The sequence below is a fragment of the Microcebus murinus genome, chromosome 2, assembly GCF_040939455.1.
Source record: "Microcebus murinus isolate Inina chromosome 2, M.murinus_Inina_mat1.0, whole genome shotgun sequence".
In the NCBI taxonomy this organism is placed as follows: domain Eukaryota; kingdom Metazoa; phylum Chordata; class Mammalia; order Primates; family Cheirogaleidae; genus Microcebus; species Microcebus murinus.
In genome coordinates this window covers 122,355,532-122,369,390 of record NC_134105.1, presented here as the reverse complement: position 1 = coordinate 122,369,390, position 13,859 = coordinate 122,355,532, and the positions used below count along the sequence as shown (strand labels likewise).

Here is a 13,859-nt window from a genome sequence, read left to right as displayed (position 1 = left end):
GCTTTCCTAGAAGCAGAGAACAGAACTTTGACCCCTGCTAACGGCATTGGTGGTGCCTGAGGGCAGGCTTACCCAACCCAGCTCCACCCAGAATAAGAGCTGATAACAGGACACAAAAACAACAGCATAGCCTGTTCCTCCAAGCAAGCACAACCTACTGACAGGGATGGCATCCTGCACAGCCTTTTCACGGCACCCACTGACTCATTATACAGGGAGTGGTCGAATCTCACCTACAGACACCACCTAACGGCTCAGAAACTAAACAAGGGATGTGAATACCCAAATAAAAACCTAAAGGAAAGAAACAACTGATTGACATGGGAAGAAATCAGTGAAGGAACTCAGGAAATATGAAGAACCAAATGGAAACACACCCCCAAAGAGGAGCACCAACCCAAATCAGGCAACCAAAATGACAGAAGAGGAATTTCATATGTGGATCATAAGAACACTCACTGACCTGCAACAACAACTCAATAACCAACACAAAGAAACCACCAAAAGCCTCCAGGACCTGGAACAAAAGTTCACTAAAGAAATAGACACAATGAAGAAAGGTTTAACCTAACTCCTGGAAATGAAGAATCAATTCAGGGAACTTCAAAATACAGTGGAAAGTCTCAAGAACAGGGTAGATCAAACAGAAGAAAGAGTCTCAGAGATTGAAGATAACAACTTCCAACTAAATAAAACCTTCACAGAGATAGAGCAGAGAAACAAGAGAAAAGAGCAAAGCCTACAAGAGATGTGGGATTATGTGAAGAAACCTAATGTGAGGGTCATAGGGTTATCAGAAGGGGAAGAAGACAACACTCAAGGGTTGGACAAGCTATTTGAAGATATAATAGAGGGAAATTTCCCAGGCCTTGCTCAAAATCTTGATATACAAGTTCAAGAAGCTCAGAGGACCCCTGGGAGATTCAATGCAAACAGGAAGACGTCACGACATGCAGTCATCAGACTGACCAAAATATCAACTAAAGAGGCCCTTCTAAGAGCTGTAAGATGAAAGAAGCAAGTGACATACAAGGGAAAGCCAATTTGAATAACACCAGACTTCTCTAATGAGACTTTACAAGCAAGGAGAGACTGAGGCCCCATTCTCACTCTTCTGAAACAAAACAATGCCCACCCTAGAATCTTATTCCCTGCAACACTAAGCTTCATATATGAAGGAGAAATAAAGACATTCTCAGACAAGCAAAGTCTCAGAGAATTCACCAAGACAAGACCAGCCCTACAAGAAGTACTCAAAACAGTATTACGCACAGAACACCATAATGAAAACTCACGAATATAAAAACAACCAAAACCAAAAGATTAAAGGCCAGATAATACAATGGCTCAAGAGAGAAATCAAAGCAACAACATCCAACCCAACAGAATGAACAGTAATCTACCTTACCTATCATTTCTCTCAATAAATGTGAATAGCTTAAACTCTCCACTCAAGAGACATAGGCTGGCTGAATGGATAAGAAAATACAGGCCAAGTCTATGCTGTCTTCAGGAAACACATCTAGCCTGCAAGGATGCATATAGACTAAAAATAAAAGGGTTGAGATCAGTATTCCAAGCAAATGGAAGCCTAAAGAAGGCTGGCGTGGCAGTTCTAATTTCAGACGATTTAGTTTTTAAACCAACAAAAGTAGTGAAAGACAAAGAGGGTAATTATATAATGGTGAAGGGCACACTTCAACAAGAAGAGATAACAATTTTAAATATATATGCACCCAACTTAGGTGCACCCAGTCTCATAAAGCAAACCTTACTGGATCTAAGCAAATGGATTAATAGCAACTCCATAATCACCGGAGATTTCAACACCCCACTGACAGCACAAGACAGATACTCCAAACAGAAAATTAGTAAAGAAATAATGGACTTATACAAAACTCTAGAAAAATTGGGTCTGACTGATATTTACAGAACATTCTACCCAAAACCACTGAATATACGTTCTTCTCATCAGCTCACGGGACATTCTCTAAGATTGACCATATCCTAGGACACAAAGTAAACCTCAAGAAATTTAAAAAAATAGAAATCATGCCATGTACCTTCTTGAATCACAGTGGAATAAAAGTAGAAATCAACCATAACAGAAACTCACATTTCTACATAAAAACGTGGAAATTAAACAACCTCCTACTAAATGATTACTTCATAAATGAAGAAATAAAGATGGAAATAAAAAAATTCTATGAAGAAAATGACAATGGAGAGACAAGTTATCAAATCCTCTGGGTCACAGCTAAAGCAGTTCTGAGAGGAAAGTTTATCTCCATAAATGCCTATAACCAAAAGACAAAAAGATCACAAATAGACAATCTAACAAAACGACTCTACGAACTGGAAAAAGAAGAACAGACCAACCCCAAACCCAGTAGAAGAAGTGAAATCAACAAGATCAAATCAGAACTAAATGAAATTGAATACAGGGAAGCTATTCAGGAGATTAATAAAACAAAAAGTTGGTTCTTTGAAAAAATAAACAAAATTGACACACCATTGGCTAAGCTAACAAAAAGAAGAAAAGAGAAATCTCTAATAAGCTCCATCAGGAACAAAAAAGGAAATATCACAACTGATCCAAAAGAGATACAAGATATAATTTATGAATACTACTAAAATCTTTATGCACACAAACTGGAAAATGTGGAGGAAATGGACAAATTTCTAGAAATACACAGCCTCCCTAGGCTCAACCAGGAAGAAATAGATTCCCTGAACAGACCAATTCAACAGCTGAAATAGAAACAGCAATTAAAAATCTCCCTAAAAAGAAAAGTCCCGGTCCAGATGGCTTCACACCCGAATTTTACCATACTTACAAAGAAGAACTAGTACCTATCTTGCAGAAACTATTCCACAACATCGAGAAGAACGGAAACCTCCCTGACACCTTTTATGAAGTGAATATTACTCTGATACGAAAACCAGGAAAGGATGCAACAAAAAAAAGAAAACTACAGACCAATATCCCTAATGAATATAGATGCAAAAATTTTCAACAAAATCTTAGCTAACCGAATCCAGACGCTTATCAAAAAAATAATCCATCACGACCAAATGGGCTTCATGCCAGGGATGCAGGGATGGTTCAACATATGTAAATCTATAAATGCAATTCACCACATAAACAGAAGCAAAAACAAAGACCACATGATTCTTTCAATAGATGCAGAAAAAGCTTTTGACAAAATTCAACACCCTTTCATGATACGAACACTTAAGAAAATAGGCATAGAAGGGACATACCTAAAAATGATACAAGCCATATATGACAGACCCAAAGCCAACACCATACTGAATGGGGAAAAATTGAAATCATTCCCACTTAAAACTGGAACCAGACAAGGCTGCCCACTGTTCTGTTCAACATAGGGCTGGAAGTCTTGGCTACAGTAATCAGACAGGAAAATGGAATTAAAGGTATCCAAATAGGGGCAGAAGAGATCAAACTTTCACTGTGTGCTGATGAGATGATATTATATCTAGAAAACCCCAAAGATTCAACCAAGAAACTCCTGGAACTGATCAATGAATTTAGTAAAGTCTCAGGATACAAAATCAATACACAGAAATCAGAGGCATTCATATACGCCAACAACAATCTAATTGAGAACCAAATCAAAGACTCAATTCCCTTCACAATAGCAACAAAGAAATTAAAGTACCTAGGAATATACTTAACCAAGGAGATAAAAGACCTCTACAGGGAGAACTATGAAACTCTGAGGAAGGAAATAGCAGAGGATATAAACAGATGGAAATCCATACCACGTGGATCAGCAGACTCAACATCATCAAAATGTCTATACCACCCAAACTGATCTACAGATTCAATGCAATACCTATTAAAATCCCATCAGCATTCTTCACAGATACAGAAAAAATAATTTTATGCTTCGTATGGAACCAAAGAAGACCCTGAATATCAAAAGCAATTCTAGGCAACAAAAACAAAATGGGAGGCATTAATATGCCAGATATCAAACTATACTACAAAGCTGTAGTAATTAAATCAATATGGTGCTGGCACAAAAATAGGAATATTGACCAGTGGAACAGATCTGAGAGTCTTGATATAAAACCATACTCATATAGCTATCTAATCTTTGACAAAGCAGAGAAAAACATACGCTGGGGAAAAGAATCCCTTTTCAATGAATGGTGCTGGGAAAACTGGATAGCCACCTGTAGAAGGCTAAAACAGGACCCACACCTTTCACCTCTCACAACAATCAACTCATGCTGGATAACAGACTTAAACCTAAGGCATGAAACTATTAGAATTCTAGAGGAAAATGATGGAAACACTCTCCTAGACATCGGGTTAGGCAAAGAGTTTATGAAGAAGTCCCCAAAGGCAATCACAGCAGCAACAAAAATAAATAAATGGGACATGATCAAACTACAAAGCTTCTGTACAGTCAAAGAAATAGTCATGAAAGTAAACAGACAACCTACAGAATGGGAGAAAATTTTTGCATCCCACGCATCTGATAAGGGACTGATAACTAGAATATACTTAGAACTCATGAAAATCGGCAAGAAAAAATCAAATAACCCTATTAAAAAGTGGGCAAAGGACTTGAACAGAAACTTTTCTAAAGAAGACAGAAGAATGGCCAACAAACATATGAAGAAATGCTCAATATCTCTAATCATCAGGGAAATGCAAATCAAAACCACAATGAGATATCACTTAACTCCAGTGAGAATGGCCTTTATCAAAAAGTCTCCAAACAATAAATGCTGGCGTGGATGCGGAGAGAGAGGAACACTCCTACACTGCTGGTGGGACTGCAAACTAGTTCAACCTCTGTGGAAAGCAATATGGAGATACCTTAAAGCGATACAAGTGAATCTACCATTTGATCCAGCAATCCCATTGCTGGGCATCTACCTAAAAGATCCAATGACACTCTACAAAAAAGGCACTTGCACTCGAATGTTTATAGCAGTACAATTCATAATTGCAAGGCTGTGGAACAGCCCAAGTGCCCATCAATCCAAGAATGGATTAATAAAATGTGGTATATGTATAGCATGGAGTACTATTCAGCTCTAAGTAACAATGGTGATATAGCACATCTTATATTTTCCTGGTTAGAGCTGGAACCCATACTACTAAGTGAAGTTTCCCAAGAATGGAAAAACAAGCACCACATATACTCACCAGCAAATTGGTATTAACTGAACAGCACCTAAGTGGTCACATAGGTATTGCAGTAATAGGGTTTTGGGCAGGTGGGAGGGGGAAGGGGGTGGGTATATACATACATAATGAGTGAGATGTGCACCATCTGGGGGATGGTCATGCTGGAGACTCAGACTTTTGGGGGGAGGGGGGTAAATGGGCATTTATTGAAACCTTAAAATCTGTACCCCCATAATATGCCGAAATAAAAAAAAAATTAAAAAAATGTGAGAAGCACAGAATAGTGGAGAATTGAAGGGAAAACTTCTACGGCAAAGAGGATATGACACAAACCGGAGCTGAAGGAACCTACAGTGCAATGTGGGCTGGGGACAGTGAGGTGATGGGCTCATTGCCTTGGACTCACTGCGGGAAATACGGAGCGAGGCGCTCCACTGTTACAAGAGTGAGTATCTAAAGGGGACATTTTAGAATTATATCCAGTATTGGAAAGTAAAGACAGAAAAACCCTTTGAGATACTGGGCAACAGAGTGCCTAATTTGAGCTCAGACTTGTGCTGCACTTTTTAAAGCTTCCTTTCCCCTACCTAGTCCTCTTTGTTTTATCTTCCACTGGGTCTGTTTTCCCTCCAACTGCCTTTGACACTCTTCAGTTCTCCCTAATATATTTAGCTGACATTTTCCAGTAAAGAACGCAGCGTCTGCCAATTTACCCCGAGAACATGCCAGTTTCAGCCTCTCTTCTCCTTCCTTTCTCACCATCGCTCTCTCTCTCTGCATTTCTCATTATGTATTTCTTCTAAGTTGTTTCTCCTTCTCCTGCCCTGTTCAGTTCCCTTTTTTCTTCAGTATTGATATTCCTTTATCATTGTATCTTCCTTCCACCCCTCTACGTGGTTTTTCTTCTTGCTAGCCTTTGCTGAGGGACCAGAAGCCAAATCTTGTCTTACCCAGAAAGTCTCAGGGGAGAGTGTAGAATAATCAGAATGTAAGTAGAATTGTTCCTGGACAAAGAAAGCTGTGCATGAAGGATGCACAGGCCAGGAACCTCTTGTCTGCCCCCACAGGGGTTAGGGCGGGGGTTCTCAGCGTGAGTGGCTTCAGAGTCAGTGGGGAGCCTGGTAAAACACGGACTGTCTGCCCGTCCCGGAGTTTCTGATCGGTAGGTCTGGGCGGGGCCCGAGGATGTGCATCTCTAACAGGTTCCCAGGTGATGCCCGCGGTGGGACTGGTCCAGGGGCAGCACTTTGAGAACCACTGGAGTTGGGGACAACAGCTGTCGGGCGTCAAGGCTCAGTAGTGCAGGGTGGCAGTCAGGCAGGGCAGACCTCTGAGGAAATGGAGGTCTTGTCACATCTGTCACATCAACAAAGGGACTGGCAGCAGCCTAGGGAGCCCTGGATAAGAGATGGAGCGGGTGTGCTGGGGTGCAGGGAGCAGGGTAGGACGAAGGGTGAAAGGTCTGTATCATAACCTTCTGGGAAACTCCGAAGTCAGCTCCAAGCCCTGTCAGCCACCCTCCCACTTGAGACCATGCATAGAAGCAGCAGAAGGGAACTTTCAGGGTCCCTTTGATCTCCTCCCAGATCCCCAGTGCTCCGTCTGTTTATCTTCCTCCTTCCCCGGCCTCCTCCTCCCCGCTCTGTACCCCCTGCCCAGAGGATGATTCACGCCACTCTCCCCCGCCCCCTGCCATCTGTTTTTCTAATGATGGCAGGAGATGAGCTGTTCTGTTGGCCCACCCGGCACAAAGCACACTCCACGCTCACATTTTTCCCAATGCACTCTCAGAACGCTCTTTTACTGGCATCATTTCCCCACCCAGTTTTCTCTTTTCTCTCAAACCCCACCCTTTCCCCCTCTCTGGCCTCATGTGGATCCCACTTTCCCAGAATTAGATCAAGAGACACAGAGATTCAGAGGAATGGGGGAGCATGCATGCAGCGGGGTGTGCCTGGGGAGGAGGCTGCGGACACGGCACTTAGTCGCTCTTCCTGCAGCACACAGCACAGCAGGGACCCAGCACTGATGCGAAGTGGCTTATTTACTTCCAGTGTGAGATTTGGATGGTAAAACCTGTTATGACTGAGACTAGAATATTTGTATTTGTCACTGGCTGTTCCCAGGGTGGGAAGGCTTAAATGGCACTCGAGAGTGTGTGTGTGTGTGTGTGTGTGTGTGTGTGCGCGTGCGCGTGTGTGGTGTATAAGCATGCCCTTCCCTCGTTGCAGAATTCCTGGGTCATCCTTTTTCATTAAGACTCTCATTCTTGACTCCTCTTTGTTAGCTCCAATTAATCTAACTAAATAATTCCCAGCACCCTACGTCCCCTGCTGCTAGGGGATTCCACTATGTGAAGAAGTACACAGGATTTCTTGAGGTAGTGAAGACCCATTTTGGCTAACCAACAGTGGACAACAGATCTGCCTTAAAGGCTGCAAACGCAGATGACCCAGGGAGTTATTTTAAATGAGATGAGCAGCCACAGGGAGAGGTAAAGACTGTGCTAACTGGAGAGAGTTGTCCTTCTACAGTTGTAGCTGCCGCTCTGATCCAGCTAATTGTTTTCATGGTTGCCAGATATTCTCGTTTTTCCAGAGAAAAATCTTTGCACAAAAAGGTTTTTATATTTATTTTTATTTGGGGTATGTGTCTATGTGTATAATGTTATATTTGCACATATGGATTGTATGTAAAAATCCCAATTTTTAAACATTGGCAACCAAAAAAAAAGTGTTTTTGGACATCAGTGCCTGCCAAGGGAATCTGTCTGTGGGCCACTGGCCTGCAAACCCTGAGCTAATGAAGCGCAGACAATGCCCAGTCACATAATCCCCAAACCATAAATCATTCTGACTTGCTTTTTAACTTATTTTGTATTAAGTCATTTAAAGTAGGACTCTGAAGATTTTGCTAAAAACAAATAAAAAATCAGATAGCCTAATTTCTATAAATTTGGGATTGTGGAGCCAACTTAATCTAAGAGATGCAGCAAAGAGCAGAAGAGATGGGAGATCAGGGTCCTAGACCAGAAGGACGGCAGTTCTGTGAGCCAAGCACAGCAGAGTGCTCCGTCCGGGCCGGAGGGGAGGCCCACTTACCTCGCACGACTGGATGCAGTGGACCAGGACAGGATCCGGGTGCCATTGGCGCCGGCCTGTGCACACGATGTTCTAAAGGGGAAGATGGAAAAACAGAAAACAAAAGCAGAGACGTTTGGTCTGCGAGAGAAGGGGCGAATCCTGAGCTTAGCCCACCGGTCCAACTCCGTTCCCAGGGTAGCAAGATTGTGCCCCACGACGAGGACCAGGCCATCTGCCCTTTCCTGTGGAAACCGTTGGCCCCGCTAGACCGCGCCAAGGCGGAAACTCTCAGAGGAGAAGATTTTTCATCCTTTTCATCTTCCTCTTCCTTCCTCAAGGTATCAAAAATTTCAAAGTAGTTGAGATGTTGTTAGAAAAAAAAGCATTCTCAATATCATAATGAGTTTTATTTGGTTTTAAGCACAATATCACTTCCATTTACCTTGAAATTTTAAATAATGTTATCAGAAATTATGAGATGGTTGTGTTGATCAAGACACACCATGGATTTGTAAAGGCTGACATATATAGCTTTACAGAAGAGTTTTCAACTAAAAGTGGATCTCAGAAATCCGAGATTATAAAATGTGAATGCCAAGGCAGGACCAAAGGTGACATTGCCTTCTCGGAAACTCTTGTGAGCACGCGGCCTTCCTGGTAGCAGATAAAATAGTATGCACCCACGGGACAAACAGGGCTCATGAGAAATCACAGGTACTTCAGACAGTACCAGCATCAAGCTGGTGGGAGTGCAAACAGGCTGGTATTGAACACCTGTGACCGTCTCATTCCCAATGGCCATTCTCAGATGTACATTTAAACAAATAGTCCTCTACTCTTTGTTAAATAATAACTCATTTTCACTGTGCTTTTTTCTTTTTCTTTTTGTATTACAAAATTTTCAAAGGATACATTTGTCTCAGGAAAAGAGAAAGTCCCATAGCAGGTTTCAAAGAGAAAAGAAGATTCTCTCCATAACTGACTCCCAACCCACCCATCTGCAGACTTGCATACTCACATTTTAATCAGTACAGTGGAATTCAGTGCGATCAAAAAAAAAATGATACGTGATGACATATGAGCTTTACACAAGATAGCACCTCCAATAATTGGAAATTATACATTCTGGAGTGCTAGCACTGTGCAATAATTATATTGGAGACATTTGCATATATTAATATGCAGGTATATAAATATATACCTCATAGCCAGACAGGAGAATGGGAATCTGCAATATTTTTATGGAATTATGCTACTAAAAACTAAAACTTCTCTTTCACACCTTCCCTAGAGGGAAAATAAATAGTATAAATCCTCACAAAGTTTGATATTCAAAACTCCATATTGTAATATATTATTAGGAGGTGATTTGGCTTAAGTTATTATTGCACTGAAAAAGGATTATTAAAACAAATATATAAGGTAAACATACCAGGGGTCTTTGAATTCCTGAAAAAGTAGGTTATTCTCCTGCACTTAAAGCCACTTAAGCAGAACCATTTGCATATAAATGATAATTCTGCTAACTAGAAGTGATTCTTGTTTATGTTTTAAAGCAAGTTCCTTTGGAACTCTATTTAGCAATGGCCGCGAATACTATGCATTCACGGAATGCAACATCCCAGGTACCCTAAAATAAACAGAATCCCAAGGTACACTGTACAGTAAAATAAAGTAAGACAAATAAATAACAATAAACCAAAATAAAGAGCAAATAAAATTACACTATTCTACAATTTTTGTGAATTGAATTGAATAATTGACTGATTGAGGTGAGGACCTGGAGGCCCTGAGTGAGTACAATACTCTGAGAAGGAAAAGGCTGCCATGCATTTGCATTTCAAGGGACAAGTTATTGTATTTTCTTATGACTGCTCTCTGGGGACAGCAAATAAGTAAGAAACACTGATATTCCAGGGTGCAGTCTCTCTCCTACTCCTGTTCCCCAGCCACCCAGTTTCTTCCATCCTAGTTCTAGATCTTTTTCAAATGTCATGCAGAGATATTCTGTGCATACACACACACACACACACACACACACACACACACACACACACACACACACATATATATAAATTCTTTATTTCCTCACAAAAATTATAGAATACTATAATTTTATCTTGCTCTTTATTTTGGTTTATTGTTGTTTATTTCATTGTCTTACTTTATTTTACTTTACAGTGTCACTTGGGGTTCTGTTTATTTTAGGGTATCTGGGATGTTGCATTCAGTTGAATGCACAGTATTCCATTACATGAATATACCCTAATTTATTTAATCAGACCCATGTTGATAAATATTTTGATGATTCTCAGTGTTTTGTTATAATGAATGTAGCCTATGTATGAATTATGTACAAATATATCTGAAGAGTAAATTCATGATAGTGAAATTGACAATACTCATCTCATGAATTTTTTAATGATTTGTAATTTAGTCTTGAGACTAATTCAGATTGACAACCCCTCTTAATCTCTATAAAAATTGCAAGAGTTGGTGATATTTGTGTCATATCCCTTCCAGATTGCAAAATCCTTGAGAATAGGGACTGGCTACTGCTTCTATTTCTTATCTCAGTGACTTCAGAGAGAGAAGTTTTACAAGCATTTGCCAACAACTAACTGCAATGTTGTATCTTTAGGCTTCTATAAAAATCACCCACCCCATAAAGATGCCCCTTATCTATAAAGATACACATATGCCATCTTTTGAATAAGTACTTACAAATCATAATTGGATAAAAATTTCAAATGTTTTTCAGGACTCAATGTTATGGGCATATTTGAGGTGCAAAAGTGTGGTATAATAAGAAGAAAATCAGTGATTTTCCTCACTCTCTGGAACACTTTTGACAAATTGCAATCATATATGTTAAATTTTAAAGCCATTGAGAATAATAGAAAAACAATTTTACGTTCGCTGCCCACTTTATCAAATCTTAACAATTTGCTGTATTTTTCTCCTGAGTATGTCACTATAGATTCAGTAAATGTCTCCTATGTATGTCAAATATCATTCAAATATCATTCTCCTTCCTTCCTCTCTATTGGTAACAACTATTCAGAATTTGTCATTGTTTCTTGGCACTAGTCTATTATTACAACTATTGCTATTGTGCTATTAGCAGGCAACTTCCCAGATGAATTGATTGTGAACAACTGTCAAGGATTTGTTCTGAACTTTTCAAAAGGAAATGTTCATGAGAAACCAGTTTAAAAATCTCCCCATAGTTGGGCCATTTGAAAGCTTCAAAAAAGCAAGTGGGTAAAAAAGAAAAGAATAAAAGGAAAAAATAGAGGGAGGAAGAAGAGGGATGGAAGAGGACAGAAGTGAAGGAAGGAGAAAAAGAAGGAGAGAGAGAAGAAAAGAAGAAAGAAAGAAAAGAAATAAAAGGAGGAAGGGAGGGAGGGAGGGAGGGAGGCAGGGAGGCAGGGAGGGGCTGGCCAGTAAAGGGTTATTAGGATGGTTACAAGGCTGTATGAAGGCTGTTGCCTGGTTAAATGTCTTGTGAAAGGTCACAAACTCACGATTAGCCAACACTAAGGTCTAACAGAAAATTGCCCAATTGTTTTTTAACAGGAATAGTTACTTGACAGAATGAGCTGTTAATCACATCAGGCCACAAAGTTCTGCCAATGCCCAGGTTTGTGACAATTTCCTTATTGCTACTGTATGCAACCCTAAATAAAACACAGCATTGCTCTGTGTGTTTATTTAGACCATGCATAGTGCACTATCCTGCAATTTGTTTTTTCAGATCCTCTGCCTCTTTCCTCCAAGACTCTCTGTCTACTCTCTCTCAATGCCTAGAAGGAATGATCTTGTGTATAAAAATTATGAAAAAGAAGACCTTTCCATGACTTATGCCTGAGGCTACACTGAGCTGCAACAAGTGTCACTGGAGCTGTTACTACAATTGAGCCCAGCAAGAGCACACTCTGGGCGGGGCTGGCCATTAAGAGCCTGTGCAGCCGGAAACCTTGGCTCCTGCTGGACGTATCTGCTCTTTCCTTCCTCCTTCATTCTTCTCTGTGAAACATTCTGTGTTTATTTAAAGAACTGTTGATCTTTTGGGCAAGAATTTGGGGAAACCAAGTCAGAAGTGATAAGATTTGCTATACTCAGTGATCTTGCTGACGGGCCGGGGGCTAGCACGCCGTGTCAGAGGCTCTGTGACAGCCCACTCCGTGTAGCCACAGGGATCGCCATCATCTGGATGTCCCTGATTCGTGGTCACGACAGCACTAGCGACAGAAAAGCATTGTTCAGCCTGAGAAAAAGGAATGTAAGAGCAAAATAATAGGAGAAATGAGATGTTATGATGGATGCTTTTGTACTTCCGGAAGGAAACACTTTCAAATGCAATTTAGGAAAACTCATTTACATGCAAACAATTGCCACACTGTGTGAAAATAACCCTCTCCATGAAATCAGTTTCCTGAAGGACCACTACTGTGTAAGTTAAAAGATTAGTTTACCTATTTTAAAGTCAGGGGATATGATAAAACACTCTGTTGACGCAGTGGTTACGGGCAATCACAAAAATTCAACCTTACACAGGCTTGTTGACAAATCAAAGGGTATTCTTTGAGAAAGGGCTCCGGGGGAGCCCTTGCTTTCTATAGGCTCTTTGGTTTCGCACACGCAGACATGCTGAGGGACAGGTGAAAGCATCCTGCACTGTGGTGACCTCCTTCCTACCCTCGGTGACCCTATGGCTTAGCGGGGAATTGGGGTTAACATGACAGGAAAGAGTAAAAAGAAAGAAAACAATCAAGAAAAGGAAAAAATAGCGATGAGAACATGACACAGGGCTTCTAGCAAAAGTCTGAGGGGAGCGCCTCCCACCCTCAGTGCGGGTGCCCTGGGCTCCCAGGGGCCAGCTGCTGCCGGGTGCGGGCACCAAGGGCATGCACAGTGGGCACCAGCACTGGCCGAGGTGTGGCTGCCCGGTCCCCGCTGCCAGGCCCCACTGCTTGGTCACCATGGCTGGCAGGCATCCAGTGGACTGCCAGGGAACTCTTTTGTCTGCATCCTTCTTTTCTGTCAAGACATTTCCCTCCCCGGAAAGGTCTAGATCCCTGTGTGTAGAAGAGAAGGAGGAAGACACCTTCAAAACAAGGGCCCAGAAAGTCCATTTGGGAGTTTCAAACCCTTACCTATTATTCCCCACAGCCAGCACGCCCTTGAAACATTCCAAAAGAATAGTGTATTCAGCCTTCCTTTCTGCTCAGTCTCACAGCAAATGCTTTTAGAAATTGCTTCCTTAGTCAGAGGTGTTCCAATAGGAAACACCGAATAGCTGTTCATTCTCCTTCCAGCCCAGTTTGTAAAAGGGACAGAAAAAGACAAATGATCTAGATATTTCTATCTGTACACACACACACCCCCCTATACACACACACACACAAACACATATATGCACATGCAAACACACACACACATACACACACAAAATATGGAAGAATATTTTTCTTCTTCATGGAGATAGCTGGTGATATCTTTTCAGAAAGAGGATATTTCTAGGGGTAAGATGTGTACTAATTGAATTGAAATCTCACTTCTATTTAATTAAGAACTATGTCCTGGAAACTGTGCAAGACGTT

At 41.0% G+C, this 13,859-nt stretch overlaps 1 protein-coding gene across 2 annotated transcripts in view; it reads right to left on the bottom strand.

Annotated features, from left to right (window-relative positions):
* The window catches only part of PAPPA2 (pappalysin 2), a 311,166-nt gene that overhangs the window by 38,282 nt on the left and 259,025 nt on the right, over window positions 1-13,859 (bottom strand). Inside the window, exon 20 of one of the 2 annotated variants that reach the window (XM_012765039.2) lies at window positions 8,272-8,343. The exons of the other annotated variant lie outside the window; for it this stretch is intronic. Coding sequence (XP_012620493.2) covers window positions 8,272-8,343 — 72 coding nt within the window. The remainder of the gene's footprint in view (window positions 1-8,271; window positions 8,344-13,859) is intronic. 2 annotated transcript variants of the gene reach the window in all.